Source organism: Callorhinus ursinus, unplaced genomic scaffold (genome assembly GCF_003265705.2).
Source record: "Callorhinus ursinus isolate GAN/ISIS: 27379988/994484 unplaced genomic scaffold, GSC_fseal_2.0 scaffold49, whole genome shotgun sequence".
Lineage (NCBI taxonomy): Eukaryota > Metazoa > Chordata > Mammalia > Carnivora > Otariidae > Callorhinus > Callorhinus ursinus.
Window position 1 is genome coordinate 479106 of NW_027397111.1, and position 22712 is coordinate 501817.

Sequence of the window (22712 nt, forward strand, 5' to 3'; positions counted from 1 at the left end):
AGATGGGGCCAGCAGGATGCAGGGGTAGAAATGCTGATCACAGCGGTCACGCACACTGGGACACACGCAAATGGCCACAGGAAAGACTTCCCAGCACTGGTTGAACTGAGGCCTTGGCTGGCCCAGGGCCCAACAAAAATACCATCCAGGGGGGTCCCTCTGTGCTGGGCAAGGTTCCTGCCACCCCTTCAGCACTACTGAACTCTGGACAGAGGACAGAGCCCACTAACGCAAAGCCAGTCGGGTGTGCGGACTGAGTCCCAGGGGGCTGTGGCTGGTTGCAGGCGTGTCCCAGAATTCAGGATCATAACCTGAGCCGGTCAAGAGCCTGCTCCTCCATTCGCAGAAGCAAGCCCCCCAGGAGTCAGCACATCAGCCAGCTCCCCTCTGGCACTTAAAGTCTATCCAGTCTCAAAAACGGAGGGGAAGGGAGGAGGAAGGAGGCAGAAGAGAAGGAGAAGCAGGAAGAGACGGAAGAGGGTGGAGGGGAGGGAGAAGAGGAGGGGAGGAGGAGAGGGTGAAGTGGACAGGGGGCTGGAAGGAGGGGCGGGAGCAGAAGGAGCAGCTGTTGCCACCAGGCCTGACCGGAACACAGCAATGGTATAAAGCTACCAAGGTACTTCTGGACCTTGGCTTCCCTGCTTTTTCCAGGGAGAAAATGGAAGGTGTCTGTTTGAAGAGACTAACAGGCTGACCCAGAGGCCTGTCTCAGCTGGGAGAGGGGCACCTGTTAGAGCCCCACATTTCTCCAGCAACTACAGATTGCTTAGGGCCTCAGCATCCTCCCTCCACCAAGAGCTGCAGTGGGGCTGGAGGCAGACCTTACCATGAGCCTTGGCCTTGTACAGCGCAGCCGTCAGCAGGAAGTTCACAATGTCCCCTGGAGCCGCGTCCTCCGCACTCATGAGGACCATGGCACCGTCTGCCGCCTTGCTGGCCACCAGGACATTGCCAGTGGCCAAGCTGGCCAGTTGGTAGGGACCCTTACCTAGTGCTGGAGAGAAGGGGCCCAGGTGTGAGGCCTGCCTCCCTGGGCCTTGGCCCACCTCCCATCCTGCCAGAGGTGGGGAAAAGAGAGTGTGTAAGAGAGCTACTCTCAGTCGCTTCTCTCACCCCGGGCCCCAGGGAGCTTGATTCCACAAGGAAGGGGCATGAATTCCAGGGGGTCAGTCCCTGATGGGAAGTGACCCTCTGCACAGTGCCTGAACAATTTCACAGGGAACCTGGGAACAGGGCCACCCACGGGAGACCTCTGCCCCACCCCGACCCCTGCAGATGTCTCTCCATGGGCCTGTCCCGCAGCCACTGCTCTATTCAGGGTCGCCTCTGGGACTCAACATCAGACCTGGTCTCTGCCCACCCAACGCCTGAGGAATGAAGGCCGGCAAGTCTCAGGCTCAACATCAGTGTTTACCTGCTTATCTCAAATGTGTCATTTTTGTGGCTCTTGGGTTCCTACCGTTGTTGGTATAGGTTGGAGAGGGCCATGGGTTTCCTAGACAATTGCCTTAAAACCAACCTCCCTGCCTCTGGTGTGCCCCCCAGCCTCCAGTGCTTCCTCCCCACAGGTGCCCGAGTCACCTTTCTAGCCAGACTCCCTGCTGGGACTCATCAATGGCTCCCCATTGCCCTCAGGATGGAATCCAATAGCCCAGCTTGAATTCAGGGACCCTTCCCACCCCAAACCCCACCTAGCTCCCCACACCCCTGCCCTGCCACATTGAACTTCTCTAGCACTTTCTTGAAAGAGTCGTGCTGTGCTCTACCTCATGCCTCTCCTCATGCTGTCCACCCACTCAGAGTAGTCCTCCATGTTTTGTGCCTGGCAAACGCCTACTCAACCTTTGGGGCCCAGCTCAAATGTCACCTCCTTGGCGAAGCTCTCCCTGCACCCTCTCCCGCCACACACAAACGTCATCCCTCCTCCTCAGCGCTCCACCAGCCCTTGGAGCACGGCAGGCCCTGATCACAGCTCTTAGGATGAGGACCTTGATGGTGGATCCACGTCAGTCTCCTGGGCCAGATGCAGCGCTATGCTAGCAAATGCATAACAGTAAACTCTCAAACAAACAAACAAACAAAATGCCACTTTGTAGTGGTTGCTGATTTCCACCATGTGAATACTCACGGCAGTGGTCAGTTTCAAACTACCAACTGAATGTGGAGTTAGGACCACACCACAGCTTTAGAGGGCCAGTGTGAGCTGGCTCCAGCACACCACTGGGACAGGTCTCTTTGACCATTGATTCCCCAGCACCCAGCAAAGGGCCTGGACCAGAGAAAATGTTGGTAGGAGAGCAGAGCAAGGAATGGATGGGTAGGTGGATGAGTAGGTGGAGGATGCTAGAAACAGCTTGTCCTTTGCCAGTTACTGCCACCCAAAATGCCACAGAAGGGAGAAAACTCTTCTCAGAGCTGTCTCGCTGAAATGTCTTGCCTGATGTCAGACAGACCTTGCCTGTCTCAGGGACTGTAATTCTGTTACAGGTTCATTCCTATAAGGGAAGCTTCCTCATAGCCAGGAGGAAGCCCTTGGCCATCAGGAGTCCCTGGGGGCTAACATTTTGGAGGGTCTGTAGTCCCTGAATTATCATGCTTCACCCTGATCCAGCTCTTATCTCTCAGATTCCCTAACTGGTATCCTGTCTCTCGTCTGTCCCCCTCGATTTCACCTGCTATCCTCTGCCAGTGGGACGTCTCAACCCAAAATCTGATAATGCATGTAACTGAGGACAAAGCCTTGGGCCTAAATGCACATAGGCCTATTCCTGGCATGCTACCTGGAAGGCGATGGAGCAGGGCTCCAAAGTCAAAGGTGAATGGTACCAAGGACCTGACGAGTACCTAACTCTGCCAAGATCTGACTGACCACCCTATTGCCCATGACCCTGGTGATGAAACTGAATAATGAGCTCTAACGTTGGACATTAGCCTCCCTTGGATCTCTAGTCGCGACCTGTAGTTTTACCCTAGCTAATGCAGAATTTGGAGCATATCCTGGTACCCTGTGACCTTGGCTAAATTGGAAGATGAATTGGACAGGCTGAGCCAAGCTGTAGGTTTTGCCCCAGTGATCCTCAGAAAGAGCAGTTTGCATTTGCCTTCACCACTCAAACCTTCACAGTATATGGAGATCCAAGACAATATTCCATGAGCCTGATGAGTGAGGTTGCAAAGGCCAGAGGGTGGCATATTGGTGGGAATGGGGTTTTTACTTCCCGGTGAAGCTGCCCTAGGTGAGAACAACTCCCTGGAAGCTGGCCTGGCCGGGAGAGAGGGGCCACGGGAGCTTCTAGAGACAGAGTTCTGGGACACACCTGGCCTCTGCACTGTCTGGATTCTCTCTGCACAGTGCGGTCCCCCTCGCACCATGTTACAGCTCTTCCAGGGCCAGTTAATGCTGTCATGGCAGGAGCAGGGCTGGCGGTACTCAGGCCCCCAGACTCCACTTGGGGAGGATGGGCTTACCTTTGTTAAAGAAGTCACAGTCATACGCTGCAAGAGAGAGAACAAGACTTCTTGAGAAGCTTGGAACAGATGGGCAGAGCCACGGCCCCTAGCATCCCAGCTGTCCCACATTTGGCCTGCCTCCCAAACTCCAAGATCTGGGGATGGTCATTGGACTCAGGTATCTTAAAGTGTAGGAAATACCACGGCTCCTGTCTGTGCCCCCGGCACAAAGCTCAAAGCCTGGCCTAGAGTAGGCACTCAGCATGTAGCGAATGAATGAATGAGCAAATGGGTGAATGAGTGAATGAGTCTTGGACAGAATGGGGCATTTTGTGTGGCCCCAAAGGGCAAGGTTACAATCAAGGAGTGGAAACTCCAATCACAAATGTTATAGCAGGTCCTGGAGGAATGCAAGCACAAGATAGAAGTTAGTATTTCAAGAACTCTGGGTGGAAGGGAACCAGGGGCCACCAGGACCCAAGGCTTTTTTCAGGCCCCTCCGGGTGTAATTTCCACCAGGTTGCGACAAGCTCCTCCAAGTGTGTGCTCAGCGCGCCCTCTAGTGGCTCCGCCCAGCACCACAGCCTGTTGCCCAGCTGCCTCAGCCATGGATTCTGTAGTCCCCTGGGGCCAGCTGGGGACCTTGCAGGGGCACCCAAAGCCAGAAGCAAGGCCATGAGGAGCCAGTTGGGTAGACCGTGGATGAAGGCTGAGGGGGATCCTCCCTCATTCGTAGGCATGGTCTAAAGAGAGCCACCTACTCCACCCCATACCCCAAATGCCATGATCAACACTGTCTCTTTGCATTTGGCACTGACCTCTAGAAAGAGCACTCACAGTGAGACTGACCCACCATGTGGCTATGGAAAAGGACTCACTTTTCCTCATTTGTTGACTCAGAAGACTGAACTAGAAATTTAGATCTCGGAGTCTCTGGTTTCAAGTGTGTACCAGGTCAGTGGGAGGTAGCCCGGAAGAGTCAGACCTGATTTCAAATTCCATCTCTCTCACTCTTCAGCTGTGCATACTGGGACAAGTTACTCAACCTCTCTGAAATTTAGTGCCCTGCTCTCTCATGTGGGACCACCAAGGGTACCTGCCCCACAGACTTGCGAGTCCTGGACTAGAGCAAGGCAAGTGCTCACGTTGTGTGCAAAAGGGAAGGGGGCGTCAAACACCTCAGTAATTAAGATACATAATATTTTAATGCACTGTTTTAAAATGTTTTAAATTAATGCGAAATGCAAAATGTCCGTGATGAACCAAATATCAAAAATTTAAAATAAGGACAGGAGCGATGAAAGCGCCTTGCCAAGCCACGTTAGATCCTGAGGCAGAAGGGAAAACCAGTACTATCGACCCCGTCATTACTTAAAACTTTGATATTTTGTTCATCAAAGCCACAGATATTTTTGCATTAAGTTTGATTTTTTTTCAATATTACCTTAAAATGTGGTTTATCTCCGTTACTGAGTTTTTGGTGCTTCCTTAAATCCTGTGTCCTAGGTGAGGTGTCCCTGGCCGTTTTGTGATACACATTTGTACTACTAATAGTAGTGTATACATGTATCTATGTATGTGTGTGAATGCATGCTTGAAATACTTTGTACTAGCTGGAGCGCGCAACGCAAAGCATTTACAGACCACCATTGCTCTAAATAAACTGACGTCTTGTGCTGCCTCTGAAGGGACCCGTGTGTCTTAGCTGACAAAGGGCTTTTAATTCATTATCCCATTTGACCCTCACAATAAACCTGGTGGGGCAGGTCTATTCCTACTTTTCAGATGAGAACACTGAGCCCCAGAGAGGTTGGGTGACTTGTTTGAAGCCACACAGCTTGCAAACGACAGCCGTGGGGCTGAAGGCCCGGGCTCCTGAGTCCCCCGGGAACGTGGTTAGGAGCCCAGATTTACAGCCAGACCGTCCGAAGACGAGCCCTGGCCCCTCCACTAAGCTGTGTGACCCTGAGCACGTCACTCCATCTCTCCCTGTCTAACCTGTTCCCCGGCTGCGAACCAGGAATGAACTCCTACTTGATAAGGTATTTTGCGAATTCAGTGAAAGATACGGGCAAACCAGTTGGTGCGTGGCACGTACCGAGTACTCAGTAATGCTAGCCAGGGTGATGGCAGCCCACAGGCCTGCCCGCGGAGGGGCCCCCGCTCCCCATGCTGGGTGACCGGTCTGCATACTCACGGCAGAGGCGCGGGGTCCGCCAGCCCACAGCCACCCCGTGCTGGCAGCACTGGTGGGCGTAGGCGGACACACTGGCACAGAAGCACTCACAGTCCCCGCCCCGGCTGCACCCACAGGTGTCTGTCAGGCAGTTTGAGTAAAACCAAGTGACATCGACCTGGGGGAGGTCAGAAGTCGGAGGTCAGAGGACAGCTCCCGAGGGTTAGCCCCTCAGCTTCCCAGCCGATGCCTCCCAGCGGCAGGGAGCAGCATCAGCATGAAGGGACCCCAGGCTGGGGTGAGCTGCCCCGGTGGCGTGAGGGCAGACAGGTGGCCAGCTCAGAGCAAAACAGCTCCATGGCGCAGGCAGACCCCACTTTTGAGAACTAAGCTCTCGCCTTCCCTAGGCCTACGCTATTGGATCCAGAGGCTAAGAGCGTGGCTGAGAGACATGGGGTATGAACTCCCAGCCAGGGCCAGACACAGCCAGGGCCAGGCCGACGGCAGCCTTCGAGGCCCTGGGGGGTGCCACGCAGAGCTAAGCGCCAGCTCCTCTCCGTCTCCACTCAGGCCGATGCCAGGGCATGAGGGGTTTGTGTCCACTGTGCAGAATAACTTCCCCACTGGGAGGAAGAGCCAGACTGAGATAGGTTTGAAAAAGGCATGGAAGCTGTTTGTTTGGCCGTCTGTCCTGGGTCATCTGGGGAAACAGGACAGGTTCATCAGAGCAGGCTGGGGGCAGGGGATCGGCAGAGGTAGGTCTCCTTTCTAGACCTGAGGTGCCTCTCCCCAGGCATTGGGTGGGGGGAGGTCTGCGAGCAGAAGGGACTGAGGGAAGGTAGGGAGGGGCTCAGGAGGACTGAGGCTGGGGTCCACTCACCACAGGGTGGCAGGTCTCAAACACCTCACTGAGCAGGATGCTGCACTCCTTTCTGGCAAATGGTTCTCGGAGAGGATTCAGGACACACGTGTCCCAGGGGTCAAGGGTGTCTGGGCACTGAGAGGCAAAGGCAGGGCTGTTGGTCTCCCTATCCCCACAATGCCTGTTGCCTGGTGCGGTGGACAGACTCTTAGAGTGGCCCCCTTGGTCCCCCAACTCTTGAGGTTCAAGTCCTTGTATAATTCCCTCCCCTTGAGTATAGGAAGGACCTATGACTTGCTTCAAACTGACAAAAGAAGGCAAAGGTGACGGGATGGACGTGGTTATGAGTCTGTGACTGCATTTTTATGTTACATATTTTATGTTTTATAAGATGTTAGAGCCCATCTTGCTGGAGTCTCTCCCTTGCTGGCCATGAAGAAGCAAGCAGCCATGTGGGGGAGTCTCACATGGTAGAAACGGTGAGTGCTCTCTAGCAGCCGGGGGTCTTCTCTGGCCAACAGCTAGCAAAAACACTGAAGCTCTCAGTTCTATGGTTGCAAGGAACCGAATGCTGCTGACAACCACCGAAGCAGGTGGGGAAGGACATACCTCCCTAGTCGAACATCCAGATGCGAGCCCAGCCCTGGCTGACACCTTGGTTGAGCCTGTGATACCCCAAGCAGAGAACCAGTCAAGCCCCACCCTGACTCCTGACCAACAGACACCACATGTGTGTGGTTAAATGTTTCCAAGTCTGTAGTAGTGTTGTTACAAAGCTATAGATAACTAATAACTAATACAGACCACCCCGATGTCTGCCGAACCTCCTCCATCAGTGCTACACTCTCATAAGAACACCCCAGGATGTGCCCAAGGGGGTTATCAAGAGAGGAACAGCAGTAAGGGATCAGAGGAGGGGAGCAATAAAGGTTAGTCATCCTCTCTGCTTCTCTAAAATGGGGGTGGGCTAGAGAACACTCTTCTGAGGCTGTAAGAACAGCCTTGTCCCACCTTAGGATTACACTGGCTCCAAGCCATGACTGTCCCTGGACCCCAGTCCACATAAGCTCATCTTCATCTACTCCCCACCTGAGAATTAGGGACCTAAGATGACTCAGTCCAGGAAACGCAAATATGTAACGCCCCTATCACCACTTTGCTGCTGCATCCACAGACATAACTAATCAATCACAGTTCTCCCTCTAGCTGAGCCTGACACAAGTCTTAGGTATTTCTCAGCACAGCTTCACAGGTTACCTCTTCTGACTGATCAGAGTTGTCACGAGAGCTTAAATCCAGTCTACAGTGTTCTCCTGGCAGAGCTCCTTCAGAGGACCACGGAGAAGACAGAACTTACTCAAGCTCACCCAGCAACTCACTGGATGACCCAAGACAAGAGCCTAGGTCTCTTGCTCTCAGTTCAGTGCTGTTTTCCCCCATAGCTCACAACTTGGGGTCCTCAGCCATTTCCCGAACCCCAGGGACATCCTCCTCATTTCTGCCTCTGCTTAAGCTGTCTCCCTCTCAGAGGCCTTCTCTCTGATACATTCATCTTTCCAAATATGGCCTTTAAGTACCAGTCTACTCCCACCTCCTTCAGGAAGCCTGCTCTGATTGCCTCAGGCCACATGGGTCTCTCTTGGACTCTCCTCTGGACCAGACCTAGTGCCAGGCACTGGGGGCACAGAGGTGGTTAAGATGGTCATGTTTCAACAAGCCTCATCTTCCCTAGTACGGGTGGTCATCTCTCCTCGGACAAAGACTTCATCTCCTTCTCAGCCCCTACCCTGCCATGAGGGCTTGATCCAGGGCACAGGTGCAGCCCGATTTGTGAGGTGGGGGGTAGATGCCCTCTGGCCACAGGACAGAGCCGAAGGCTGGGGATGCTGGGTCAGAGGCCATTACACGAGCAGTCTCACACCAATGTCCCTGACCTGGGGCCAGGTCCCCTCAGTGCCAGCCAGGGCCCATCTGAGTGAGGGAGGGAGCTAGCCTAGGGAGCCTTTACCTCGACGGCAGCCCAACTGCTGCCAAACTCCTGGGGGTTAGTTAACTCTAAATTCTCCGGAGTCCTCATCTCATTGATGGTTTTTAAGTCAAAGTTCCCACAGAGTCCTGCCAGCTGGCCCTAAAAGAAGAGAGGACACTGCGGTCACCTGCAGGAACACCAGGGACGAACCACTGGCAGCACAGTTACCATGAGCCCAGGAGTCTGTCATGGACCTGAAGCAACTTCTGGGGTCATGATGTAAAGAGGGATAGGAGAAGACTCCGAGGAGAGGGGCACGGAGTGGGGTGAGGACAGACGGGACAGAAGGCATGATACCCCAGGCTCCCTGGTGAGGGTACAGCTCACGCAAGGATGCCCAGTGGCCTGGCTCAGCCCCAGGCAGGAGCAGAGGGCCCTGTGAGGGTCACTGCTCACGCAAGTACCTGCCACTGTGGCCCAGCCTGGATGTGCACTGTGGTTCTCTGGTCCCATAAGAGGGTGATGTGCTCCCTTGGGAAATGCACCAGCGTGAAAAACCCTGCTTGCCACGTGTGGACCTCCTGCTTCTCATCCAGGAAGCTCTCAGGACTCTAGAGCGACAGAGATGGTCATTCCTGAGGCCCAGGTGTCCCCCAACACCTGGGTCAGCTGCCCAGCCCCAGGAACTCACGCCTCCCTCACACCCTGACACTGACCTCTGTGTTCCTGACTCTGACCAAGGATTTCAGTCGGGGCTGCTGACTCAACAGCTCCAAGAAACTGGGTCCCCAGCCCTCTTCTGCCCCAGCCCTTGTTAACATACAACTGTCTGTACAACCTGAACCCGCACCGGGCCTTACAGGACTTCCCGAGTCGTCATCAAAGATGAGGAGTGAGTTCCCGACGTTGATGGAAATAAACTTCCTACAGATGATACCAGAGCTGTAGCAGTCTACATTCTCTACAATCACAGAGAAACTGAGGTCCGCTGTGCTCTGAGGAGAAAATAAATTAGTTGAGTAAAGCCAGGGAGAGAAAAGAGCCTGCGGACAGGCACAGAGGTAGTGGGACATGGACTCTGAGGTGGTTTTCAATCTACTTATACTTCTTATTAGCTGTGTGACTTTGGGCAACTTACTTCAGTTCTCTGAAGCTCAATTTCAGTGTTGGGTGCCTAGGGCATTTTTTAGCATGTAGTCACTCTCCAAAAAGTATTGGACAGATGGATGGATGGATGGATGGATGGATGGATGGATGGATGGATGGCTATATAATAGGGTTGACTGGTGCTGACAGGGGTATAGGGTAGAGGTACTGTCTTATATACATGATGACAGTAGTGTAAGCCTTTTTGGAGGGCAAATTGCAAGCACTGAATAACATCTTATGTGTATACAACTTTTCATGGCAATCCCACGTCTAACACTCTATAGAGATACATCCACAAAAGTATTCATTGAGCATTTAAATATCAGCAACAATCTAAATGTCTGTCCATGGGGAGATAATAAAACAAACTAGAGCATGTCCTCTCTGTAGAATTTTACACAAAGAAGAAAGAGGTATGTACCGATTCTATAATGACTAAGGTATATGGTATTAAATGAATAAAGTAAATTGCAGAAGCCTATCCATAAAAACAAAGCACTGTATGTGTGTGTGTGTATATCTGTCTGTCTCATGGAAGATGATCTTGCAGGATTCACACCTAATTGTTACAAGCAGGGAATGGGAACAGAAAAGCTATAAAGGGAAATATTTATTTTTAATATATGCTTCTAAATTGTTTTAAATGTCAGTGAAGAGCATGCATTACCTTTGAAAGTTAAAAATTAAAATAAGGTCAATTATCTGTCTCTTGGAGTTACAGAAATTACATGAAAAACCCCCACACAATGCCTGCCCCATAGCTAGGACTCATTCCATAAAAGATTTGTCATTATTATTACTCTCACTATTATATAATGGGACAGGTCCTTAGCAAAATCAAAGTCCCTTGGGTGTGTCTCTGGCACTCTCCTACCTGCCCCCTTCGTACTTCTCCTTCTGGAGAGGATCCTGCCTCTACTGTGCCCCCCCCCCCCCCCTCCCCATCCCTTTTTCTTCGCAGGAGCAGACAGCTTTCACACACTAAATCTCCCGTCAGATTTCTTGGTTCAAACTTGACACCAGCTCTGCCACTGCCCAGTGGTGTGACCTCAGGCAAGACACCTAACTCCCCTAAGCCTAAGTTGCTGCAACTATAACATGAGGTCAATAAACTCTACTTCATAATGTTGCTGTGAGAATTAGGCAAAGTAATCCACGAAACTGGCTCAGCAGACCACCAGGCATACGATAAAACCTCAAAAATCATGAGTTCTTATTACAGACAAGAAGACCCTTGGGACCCAACAGGGCAAGGCTATAATGGTGAGTGGCCAAGCAGTGGGGTATTATATGACTGGTGAGCTCTGTCTAGCCCACAGCCTGCTTTATAGCACTTCTTTCAGTCTCTAGATAGCCCTGCCCCCCACCCTCAACCCAGGGCTTAGATCCCTCCACCCACCCAATTCTGCATCAGACTGGAGTCTAGAACATCACCGCGCCAGACAGGTCCTCAGCTTCAGCTGCCCCAGGTCCCCATACAGCCAGCTGGGCAGACGCATCCGGGAGCTCACCTTGATCAGGTGCACTTTGCACGCCCCCACGAAGTCAAACGGGAGCCCATCGAACGTGCGGTAGTGCCGGTCACCATAGGCCGTGCAGGTGGAAGCACAGGGGTGGAGCGTGCACTGGAACGAGCCCCACTGGCACACACTGAAACACATGGGCCCAGAGCAGCTCACAGGGCCCACACCACACACACTCGGAATATCCACACCAGAGCCACTGCCTACACAGTGCCCACTATGTGCCCCGGGCTAGGGGGTCACAAACACCATTGACCTCCAGTGGAAGCCTGGAGGTCACAAAATCCCATTCGTGTAAATGTTTACAAAAACATCCCCCAGATTTCTGTCTACACATACCCTTGTATATATACACACATCCCTGTATGGCACACAAACACACAACATGGGTGTGAACATGGTAGAGGGGGGAATGCTACACGGTGCTCACCATCATGCTTCTTGTACCCATCCTCATCCCCGGCAAAAAGCAGAGCCTGAATGGTACCCTCACTTACCAGGTGTGGCAAGGAGACATGACCTGGTCCCCAGGAAAATACTCCTTCCCCTTCCAAGTGCACGGGCAATCCTCTGGCAGGAAACATGCGTCCCCATGTCTGAGTAAGCTGTAGGGACACAGCAAGTAGGTGATCAAGCCAGCACACTTCCCTTATCTGCTGTCTATAGAGAACCCTGCATCCACATAGATACCATAGGATGGCTCTCAGCATTTCCTCCAGAAGAAACTGACAATGTACCCACCTACCATCCTGTTGCTGCCCAGTGGGGCTCAGAGGTACCTTGGTAACTGGAAAAACCAAAGACAGACTTGGCCCACCTCGGAAGCCTCTGCCATCCATCAGGAAGCAAGGCTCAATTCTACCAGCCACATCCCTCTCAGCCTGCCAGGATGCCAGTTGCCGCTTAGGCACTAGCTGTATATTAATAAACAGATAATGAACATGAGCATTGGCCGTCCAAGAGCAACCAATAGACTTGCATTAAAAAGAAATGTTAGGGATGCCTAGGTGACTCAGTTGGTTAGGGGTCTGACTCTTGATTTCAGCTCAGGTCATGATCTCAGGGTCCTGAGATTGAACCCCTCATTGGGCTCTGCACTGGACATGGAACCTGCTTAAGATTCCCTCTCTCCCTCTGCCCTTCCCCCCACCCTGCTCACATGCACACCCTCTCTCTCTCTCAAAAAAAGAAAGAGATGTTAAAGTAAGTTTTTCAGGAAGATGGAAACTCAGATTCACATGAAGGAATGAAGAGTTCTAAAAATGGAAAATATGTTGATAAATAATTCTAGAAATTGCTTCTTAATTTCTCTAAGAGATAACTGGGTATTTAGAGCAAGGTTAATGTCAATGAATTGTGAGGTTTATAAAATACGTAGAAGTAAAATGTATGAGAATAATGGCACAAAGGACAAGAAGTAAGTAAATGAAGGTATACTGGTACAAGTGTTCTACAGAAAGTGGTAAAATATTAATTCTTGGTAGACTGATAAATGAAAGATACAGATTGTAATCTCTAGAAAAACCACAAAAATGCCACGATATATAGTCAAATGAAACAAAGAAAATAAAATAGAATATTAAAAAATAACCCCCCAAAAGGCAGAAAAGACCAAAAAAAAAAAAAAACCCCAATAGGACAAACAGATAACAAATAACAAGATGGTAGCAGTAAATCCAATCCAATTACATTAAATCCAAATGTACAAACTCTTCAATTAAAAAGGTAGAAACTGTAACATTGGCTAAAAAAGCAAGACCTAACTGCATTCTGTTTACAAAAGACACAATTGAAATACAAAGGCACAGATAAATTAAAAGTAAAATTATAGGAAAAAATACCATGCAAACACCAGTTATAAGAAAGATGGAGTGGCTTTATTAACATCAAAGTAGACTTCAAGCCAAGTAGCATTAGCAGAAATAGGAGGGATATTTCATGACAGCAAAGGAGCCCATTTATCAAGAGAACATAACAATCCTAAATGGACATGCACCAAGTAACAGAGCTTAAAAACAGAAGCAAAAACTCACAGAAACTAAAAGGAGAAAGAAACAAATCCACAATTATAGTTAGAGATCTCAACACTCCACTCCTGTCAGTTAAGCATCCAACTCTTGGTTTTGGTTCAGGTCATGATCTCAGGGTCATGAGATCAAGCCCTGTGTTGGGCTCCACGCTCAGCAGAGTCTGCTTGAGATTCTCTCTCGCCCTCTCCCCCTGCCCCTCCTGCTCTCTATCACTCTCTCTCTCTCTCAAATAAATAAATAAATCTAAAAAAAAAAAGAAATCAGGAACAAACAAGTATAGGAAAAATCTCCAAATATTTCAAAATCTAGTAACATTTCTTTTTTTTAAAGATTTTATTTATTTATTTCACAGAGAAAGAGAGAGCACAAGTAGGAAGAGCAGCAGACAGAGGGAGAGGGAGAAGCAGGCTCCCTACTGAGCAGAGAGCCTGATGTGGAGCTCGATCCCAGGACCCTGGGATCATGACCTGAGCCAAAGGCAGACGCCTAACCCACTGAGCCACCCAGACATCCCTCTAGTAACATTTCTAAATAACTCATGGATCAAAGAAGAAATCACAAAGGAAATTAGGAAAGATTACAACAAAGATAATGAAAACACGTGGTATCAAAATTTGTAGAGTGAACTAAAGCAGAGCTTACAGAGAAATTTATAGCTTTAAATGCTTATATTAGAAATAACAAAGGATTACAATAAAAGATCTGAGCCAGAAATATAAGAGCAAGTTAAAACCAAAGCAAGTAGTAAGAAGAAAATAATAAAGGTAAGAGCAGAAATCAGTGAAATAGAAAACAGAAAACCATAGACAAAAAAATCAATGGAACCAGAGTACGGTCTTTGAAAACATCAATAACATTGACAACCCCCTGCCTAGACTGGATAGTAAGAAAAAGAGAAAAGACTCAAATTATCAATATCAGGAGAAAAGAGAAAACATCATTGCAGACTCTACAGATATTAAAAGGAAAATAAATACTTTTATGAAATAAATTTGACAACGTGGATGGAATGGACAGCCAAGACATCAAATACCTATGAATAAATTCAATGACATATGTGCAAAACCTTTCCATGGAAAGTATGAAACACTGCTGAGAGAAATTAAAGAAGACCCAATAAGTGAAATAATGCCATATTTGTGCATTGGGGGAACACACTAGTGTGAAGATGTCAGCTCTCACCAAACTGACTTTTAGATTCAACATAAAACCAATTAAAATCCCAGAGGCTTTTCTGTAGAAATTCCCTAAATTTACATGGACCTAGAAGTGCCCCAAAAATCCTGAAAAAGAACAAAGTTGGAGCACTATCACTTTCTGATTTCAAGACTTCTTATAAAGCTTCAGAAATCAAGACTGTGTGATACTGGTCTAAAGATAGACAAAGAGATTAAAGGTACAGAATAGAGAGTCCTGAAATAGACCCATATTTATACAGTCAATTGATTTTTTTTTTTAACAAAGGGACCAGAGCAATTCAATAGGGAGAGAAAAGTCTATTATTAAAATTGGGCTAAAACCACAGGATATCCATCAGAAAAAAATAAAATGAAATTTGACTCCATTCTACAATATAGAATCATTTCAGATAGATTATAGATCCAATGTAAAAGCCAAAATTTAAAGCTACTGGAGGAAAACATCAGAGAATGTCTTTACAACCTTGGAGCTGCAACTACTGAGGGCATGGAGAAAACTGATCATAAAGGGCAAAAAATGATAGATTAGATGCAATCAAAATTTAAAACTTCTGCTCATCAGAAGTTTTTAGGCTTATTAAGATACATTAAGTACCTAAATAGGCAAACCACAGGTAGGGAGAAAATATTTGCAATGTATATATTTGATAAGGAAAAAACTGTAACTCAATTTAAAGAAAATAGTCAACTAAATAAGATATGGCAAAAGACTTGAATGGACACTCCACAAAGGAAGATATACAAATGGCCAAAAAACACATGAAAAAGTACTCATTGTCATTAGGGAAAATTACCAGTTAAAATTACAAATTAAAATAATAGTGAGATATGACAATGAGTATCTTTCATGGGTACCTATACATGAGCATTTAAATTTGTCAAAGCTTAGTGAACTATAGAATCTATACATTTTACTGTGTTTTTTTTTTTTAAGATTTTATTTATTTGACAGAGAGAGAGAGAGAGTGAGAGCAGGAACACAAGCAGGGGGAGGGGGAGAGGGAGAAGCAGGCTTCCCACCGAGCAGGGAGCCTGATGTGGGGCTAGATCCCAGGACCCTGGGATCATGACCTGAGCCGAAGGCAGAGGCTTAACGACTGAGCCACCCAGCCGTCCCCATTTTACTGTTTATAAATTACGCCTCAATTTAAAAAAATTTAAAAGAGAAAAAAGCAGTGAGGAACAAAAAGTTGACTAGAAGCTGCATAATTAAGGGGAGCCACCACTTTGTTGGGGGAACCCCTAAAATGTCACCTTCTGTAGATTTTTTTTTCTCTTGGCCCAGCCCCTTTTCAAGAGAAGAATCCTCTTCATCTCCAGCCTGGGAGGCAGAAGCTTCAATGCCACTATTGTGGGAACCAAGCTGGGGAAGAGGGCTGGGGTCCCTCTAGGCTTTCATTTACTCTCCCTGTCTTCTCTCTGCATCTCATCCCTCCTGGTAGTCCTGAGATCAAAGTCTCTGCTGTGGTTTCTGCAGAAACTTTAACCACCTTTCTCCTGCTGGATGGGCAGTTGTGTGACCCCAAGGCATGGGGGAGGAGGCCTGGGGGGTTGATGGCTCCTTACACAGAGTTGTGTGGGACATCCTCCTGTCTCCCTCCCACCACCCCACCTTCTGAGATGCCTGGAGCCTCCTGTCCCTGAAGCTGTCAACACAACATAGGTTGTTTCTCCTTGGCCGCCTCCTCTGCAAGCATTAGCGGTCAATAGCTGCTCTGCAAGGTTAGTTTCCACACAGCCACCCTTGTTCGTGCTTCAAGAACTATTGACCCATCTTGTGCCACTGTCTTTCCCATGCCGGTTCTCCTTGTCCCTGGGGACTTACAGGGGTTTTTGTTTTGTTTTGTTTTTGTTTTGTTTTGTTTTGTTTTATTTAACTCCATTACCAGCATTTCATTGTGGGAGGAAGCAGGAAAAAAAAAAAAAAAAGGCATGTGTTTAATTCAGTGTTCTCCCTGAAGCCACTTAACCTTCCTAAGCCCCTGTTTTTTTCATGTGTAAAACAGGGGTAATTATGCTTTCCTCAAGGTCATGACAAGAATTTCATTACAGACCTGAGCATACTGCCTAGCGCCTAGTAGATACACAATAAATACTGGTTTCTTGTCCCTGCTCTACCCATTATTGCATCAGACACCAACAGTGGGCTGGCTCACGCCTTCCACCTTCCGCCCAGGCCTTGTCTCTTGCCACCTCCTGAGAGGTCTTCCCTGCTGTCCACCATTCCCTGCTCCCTCCTGGCCCTATGGAGACCTGCTTGCGTCCCTGAGCACCTGCTGTGTGCCCACCACAGAGAGAAGCTTTGGCCTCTGTCCTCAAGGTGCTCTCAGTCTGTGGAGCATCCTCTCCTGACCTGTTAAGGGATCCTTTCACTTCAGGGTCCCCTCAGAGGACATCTACAAATGCATGGCATCCAAATGAGGAAGACAATGCTTGTCTGCTCACATGGAGTGCTTACTCTGTGCTACTTTACAAATGAGGAAACTGAGACTCAAGGAAGTTAACTAACTCACCTAGTAAGTGGTGGAATCAAGATTCAAGCCTGACTCCAGAGTCTGTGCTTACAACCACTGTACTATATTGCTTGATGGCCCCAGGGCCCTTGGCTCAGCAGCCAGATGCAAAGAAATTTAGAGTGGCACAAAGAGCCCTAGTGCCTCCTGCAGTGGCTCAGGGTCCTTTGGAGCAATACATGGCACCCAGAGATTCTTATCAACACCATCGAGAAGGGTATGGGGCCCAGGGGCCCAGGGGCCCAGAAGGCCCCATGCAGGGGTTGTTAGGATAGTACTTGGGCATCTTTGGAAGCCCTATCCCAGCTCCCAAGGGACATTCCAGAATGGCAGGAAATGCCTGTCCTTTCTTTACAAGTTGAGGCTCTAATAATTTCCCTTTGACAAGCCCCTCTGGAATGTAAGCTCCTCATAGGGCATTTGATAACAGCATACGAGCCACTATGGCAAATACCCCGAGAGGTGATGGCATTCAGTATTAAGAAAGGGAAGGGAACAAGCCTTTATGGAGCTCTTACTACACAGTGCCTGGCTCCTTGCAGCCACTGCCTCATTCAAATCTCATAAGAGCCCCACAAGATGGTATTACTACCCTCAGTTCACAGATGAGGAAATCCAGGCTCAGAAAAAGGAAGTGATTTGTCTGATGTCCCATAGCCACCGACAAACATTCAGGTGGCTGGGCTGGGGGCTTGCCCCCTCCCCCCAGCCCTCTGGACTGTGGATGTTCTTAGAGCAGCTCCAGGACCTGAACTGATCCTTAAAAGGCCTGGAGCAGAGGAAGTGGGTTCAGGTGCTGCCCAACTCAGACTTGGCCAACAACCAACGAGCAGCACCTTACGGACAAGAAAACTGATGCCCAAGTGGCCACGTAGTTTGTCATAGGTCACCCAGTCCATGAGAAGTCTTCACATTCTATCCATCCCTTTGGAACCTGGGGATTGAAAAGGGAACCCCATGTTGGCTTTTCAATCTGAGTTAAACTAATCCTTACTGTTGGATAATGTTTTAGAACCCTGCTGTTCAGATTGTGGTCGCCAGACCAGCAGCATCGGATCTCCTGGGAGCTTACTAGAAATGCAGAGTTTCAGGTGCCCCGGCCCCAGACTTCCTGAATCGGGGTCAGGTCCCTGATGACTCATGTGCACACTAATGTTTGAGGAGTATAGCTGGAGACCACAAAGCACTGTCATGAGAGGGATGTCACTGAATCCTTCATTCCCAAGTCCCTCTGGGAGGGAGTCACTGGCCCTTGTTGTACAGATGAGGCCACGTTCAGAGAAGTCACAGGACAGGTCACTGGCACCGCTGAGCCCAGCCCTCCCAGTTCCACCCGGCCTCTGTGGCCCTGCCACCATGGTTGGCAGTGAGCGAGCCTCAGTTCCTGACCCCAGAGGCCCTGGCTCTCCCTCCCAGGCTGCTCTGGGGTCTACACGGCAGCAGGTAGCGTCTGCATCCCGCCAGCCGGGCCTAGGATCCTGTGCGGGCTCTTGAGACCTCACAGCGGTCTCCTGTGGGCACCACTGCCTGGGAAGGGGAAGTTCCTCACGCACGTGATGACCTCTGTGTAGGGAACCAGCCCCCTGGCCTCACAGAGCTGGTATGCTCTGGCCTAAGGGCAGGATCTGGAGTCAGCAGAGCTGGGTTTGAGTCACGGCTCCAGGGCCGCCTACTTCCCCCCACCCTGCTCTTGGCCTCAGTTTCTTCGTCTGCAAAATGAGAGTAATGATCCTTCCTTCCTTTCTCCCAGGGAGGCTCTGCTATTGAAGGGGATGATAACATCAAGCTGTTTTATAAACAGTAAAGCTCTCGCTGACTCTTCCCACCCCTTCCCACCCTGGTCCCCCTCCCTTCCCTCGACTGCCAGGCCTGGGCCAGAACCCCCACCTGACCACTGATCTTGGGCCCGGCTGAAGGCCACAGCCCTGGGCTGCCAGGTCATGGGATCAGGCACCCAAGCTCTTAGCCCAGACCTGAAGTAAGACCAGAGTCAGGAATGAGAATTGGCAAAGCAGGGTGCTGGGCCCTGGCAGCCACCTCAGCATACAGCACACCCACAAAGCACAGCCACCAAATTCAGTCCATGTGGCGTCTTGGGCACCTGGGAGGGAGACTATCTCCACTGGGTGGGGCCTTGCTTTTTGGAGTATTCCAGGGGCCCCAGCCCTCCACCTGAGGGTTCTGGTCAGACCTCTGCAGGGAAAGGCACTGAGAGGTGGAGCATGGTGTTTCTCCCATGGGCTTCACCCAACTGGGCCTCTGGAGCAGGCCACATACCCTACTCAGTGCTTTCACTTCAGTAGCTCGTGTATTCCTCCTGACAACCTGGTGAGGCGGTAGGCATTGTTATTATTACTCCCATTTTGTAGATGAAAAACTGAGCCTCGGAGAGCTTAGGGCTTTTCCTTGTCCCAGGTCACACAATGGTAAGAAGCAGAGCCAGGGAGAATCCACTCCGGGTTAGATCCCCACACCACTGTTCTTTCTCAGATTCCATGCTGGCCATTCCATGATCACTGGCCAGCCCTGGGCGGGTGCCTCCCTCCATGACTGTGTGAGGAATTCCCTGCCCCTCCCTGTGTCCTGAGGTTCCTGGCTCTGCCCGCCATCAGAGGAGATGGGGCCATGCATGGTGGATACTTACCCTGGGGGACAGGCACAGCCTGAGAGGCAGGGGCTGTGGGCTGGCACACTCAGGTTCAGCAGCTGCTGCTCACACGTCCTCTCTCTGCTCAGCTCAGGGTCGGTGTGCAGGTCACTGCAGTTCACGAAGACCTGGCCCACTGGGCAGGCGGTGGCTGGGGGAGAAGAGGGTGGCCGCTGACAGGAGCTTGGACGCTCAGCAGGATGTTTGGAACACCTGGGCCTGGGGGTGGGCTCCTGGCTGACCAGGGGTGGCCAGGGAGCCCCGGGGACCGACAGCTGGAGGATGCAGGGAGAGAGGGGGCTGTGATGCTTTCAGGGGCATTCCTTGGGGGGTCCCAGATGCACATCATAGAGGGTGGGAGGGCGGTGGGCTGTCACCCAAGACAACCACCACCTCTACCAGCACCAAGAGTACCATGTCCTCTCCACCGGAGACTGTTCCCGGCACTTAGCCTGCATTTTCTTACTGAATCCAGCAACAGCTCTGTGAGGTATTACCATCTCCCATTTCCCACATAACAGAAAGAAGTCACTTCTGTGAGAGGAAGTGCCCCAAACAGACCAGGAGAAGAGCCAGAAAGAGGATAGTGATGCAGTGTGGCAGGCTGGCCAGAGGACTTTTAACAACAGGGAAGTCAATTCCTCATTGCCTATATTTCCGGGACACAAACTCCCTCTCTCTCACTGAGCCTTCTGTCAAGTCGGCTGTGCACACTTACACCTTGTGTGACTGATCTTTTTTAGGGAAATCAATAAAGGGGAGGTGAGTTCCATGCCCAGCTTAGGAAGGAACAGAGAGAAAAGAATAGCCACAGAAGATGAGATAAAAGTCCCAAAGAAGAAGCAATCTGAAGACGGAAGCAACAACAACAACAAAAAAAGAAAATCATAGAATTCTAGATCATAAACAAAAGAGGAAGTGAAGCTGTCGGAGGGGTGAAGTGAGTTACCCGAGGCTACACAGCGTGCAAGCACTAGACAAGATTTGAACTCAGGGCCGCCGGATTCTGGAGGCCCTGCTCTTTGCCACCTGCTGGATGATTACTCTCTCACCCCTCTGTGCCGATCCCCATCCTTAGTGGCCCTCCTTGCCCTCCTGCTCCTGTCCCCTGCTCTACCACCTCCACATCCCTCACAGGCTGACCCACACCACCCTACCCCCATCTCTATTGCCTGCGACAGCCTCAAAGACCCAGGCTGTCCTTCCCATCTCTGTGACCCCAAGTCTAACACATGACTGGGCAGAGAGTCAGCCTTAGCAGACAACCGACAGCTCAGACCGAGGAAACCCATGACCCAGGGGAGGTCAAGGGACTGTCCGGACACCTCTGCTGGCTGCCCCTGGGAGCCAGTCTCAGCCTCCCCTTCTTGAGAAGCAGGAGGGACAGCTGCTCGGGTGGGGCTGAGGTGGGGCCAGGACTCTGCATGCCACCCTCCAAACTGGAGCCTTTCCCAAGAAGGCTCAGTGTGGGGCAAGACATGGCCGGGCTTTCCCCTCCCGATCTGTCCTCAAGCTCCCCACTCTCCTCTCCATAACCCCACTACCGTGGAGGAGCCCCCAGAAGAATCCCTCACCTTCCACCTTACCTGGTGCTCTGCTATCACAGCTCATGACTCCATCTTTGCAGTGGCTGTTGGGGGGAGGGGTGCACTGGCATTAGCTGACTCAGTCAGTGCAGAGCTCAGGGTTCAGACAGACATCCCCACTCTGTCCCTGGCCCCCTGCACAGAGATGGCAGGTGAGCACTGCTTCGTGGAAAGAGCTGCTTGGCAGTATTTTCTTCAGTCAGCAACTTCCATTTAAGGAGAGGACACTAACGCTGCTATCAGGGGGCTCACCAGTGGCCCAGAGATGGAATGTCACTGTCTCCAGGGGGATAGTCCATTCCTTGAAAGTGGCAGGAGCACTGGTTCCTGTAGAACCCAGGAACAGAGAAAAATGAGCCGACTCAGGAGCTGGGGCAGCGACCCCACCCCTCAGCAGCCAGGGGCATAAGGACGCAGAGAGAAGTAATGGCATCTGCTGTGACAGGTGACACATCTCCAGGGAGTAGGGAAGCCAGACTGGCACCAAGGACAGAGGTCAGGGCCATCCACCTTCACTGGTCTCTGTCCACCCAAAGCCGGGGAAAAGAGAGGGGGTAAGAACAGGGCCACACTTCCTGAGCCCGTGCTGTGTCAGACACAGGCGCAGGATGGGTATTCCCATCCTGCTCATTCACACCCAGCAGCAGTGTCCACACCATGCCCATTGTTAAACATTTTGAACACCAGGCTAGGCCCTCCAAATACATCATCTCATCTATTCCTCACAGGGTCCATGATGCTGTCTTTCGGCTCCTCTTTGTAGGTCCACTGAGGGCACAGACTCTTTCCTCCTCACACACCTCCCACAGCCCCTGCTAGTCTTGGCCAAGTGCAGGCCTTGGAGCAGACCAGCTGAGGGCTGGAAGGGATGTCTGAACTCATCCAAACCCTGTGTTTCTCAGTCACCTTCTCCCTCTTCAACCCCGCCCCCATATAAGCCTCAGAGGCCCCTTTGTTGGCGATACTGAACTGCAAGGGGTGGGGATCTCAAAGGAGGATCCTACAGTTTGCCGGTCAGCCTTGGGATCCTGTGGGGTCACCACCTCCCACCTCTGCCTCCAGCCACACTGACACCACGGCACAGACAGCCTCGGGGTTATCCCTGTCCCCTCGGCCTGGAGCCCTCCTCCCTCACTTGCCCATCTTTGCTCACATGTCACCTCAGCAGAAAGGCCTTCCTGCCGTGCTCACCTCATGTGACATAACAGTAACCCCCCCCTGCCTGTTCAGAGCTTGTTACCACCAAACTCTTTAAGCACTGGTTTATTTATTAATCTCTCTTGGCACAAGAACATGAGTTCCATGAGGGCAGGATCTTGTTTTGTTTGTTGCTGTATTTCTAGGGCCTAGAATTGTCTAGAACATACTAGGAGGTCAATAAATATTTGTGGAAGGAAAGGGGAGATGAAGGGAGAGAAGCTGTCTCTGTGGGTCTGTTATTCTGTCTCATGGGGAAGCCAGGCTGGAGTTCTAGGCCTAAGGAGCTGGAGCTCAGGAAAAAGGCCTGAGAGGGGAGCCCAGGGGAAGAAACCCACCCACCCAGTCACCCATCAAGCTCTGCCCCATGACTATGAGATGAAGCAGGGACATGAGAGGTGCAGCCAGCCT

General features: G+C 50.5%; 1 protein-coding gene across 1 annotated transcript in view; it reads right to left on the reverse strand.

The window, feature by feature from the left end:
• OTOG (otogelin) overlaps positions 1–22712 on the reverse strand; it is an 84932-nt gene that overhangs the window by 36070 nt on the left and 26150 nt on the right. The window contains exons 21-32 of the mRNA XM_025848543.2: positions 21357–21431; positions 21105–21148; positions 19516–19669; positions 11627–11734; positions 11118–11256; positions 9318–9452; positions 8922–9068; positions 8497–8616; positions 6507–6623; positions 5648–5804; positions 3469–3495; positions 827–994 (exon numbers count right to left, since the gene is read on the reverse strand). Of these exons, the coding sequence (XP_025704328.2) occupies positions 827–994; positions 3469–3495; positions 5648–5804; positions 6507–6623; positions 8497–8616; positions 8922–9068; positions 9318–9452; positions 11118–11256; positions 11627–11734; positions 19516–19669; positions 21105–21148; positions 21357–21431 (1391 nt within the window). The remainder of the gene's footprint in view (positions 1–826; positions 995–3468; positions 3496–5647; positions 5805–6506; positions 6624–8496; positions 8617–8921; positions 9069–9317; positions 9453–11117; positions 11257–11626; positions 11735–19515; positions 19670–21104; positions 21149–21356; positions 21432–22712) is intronic.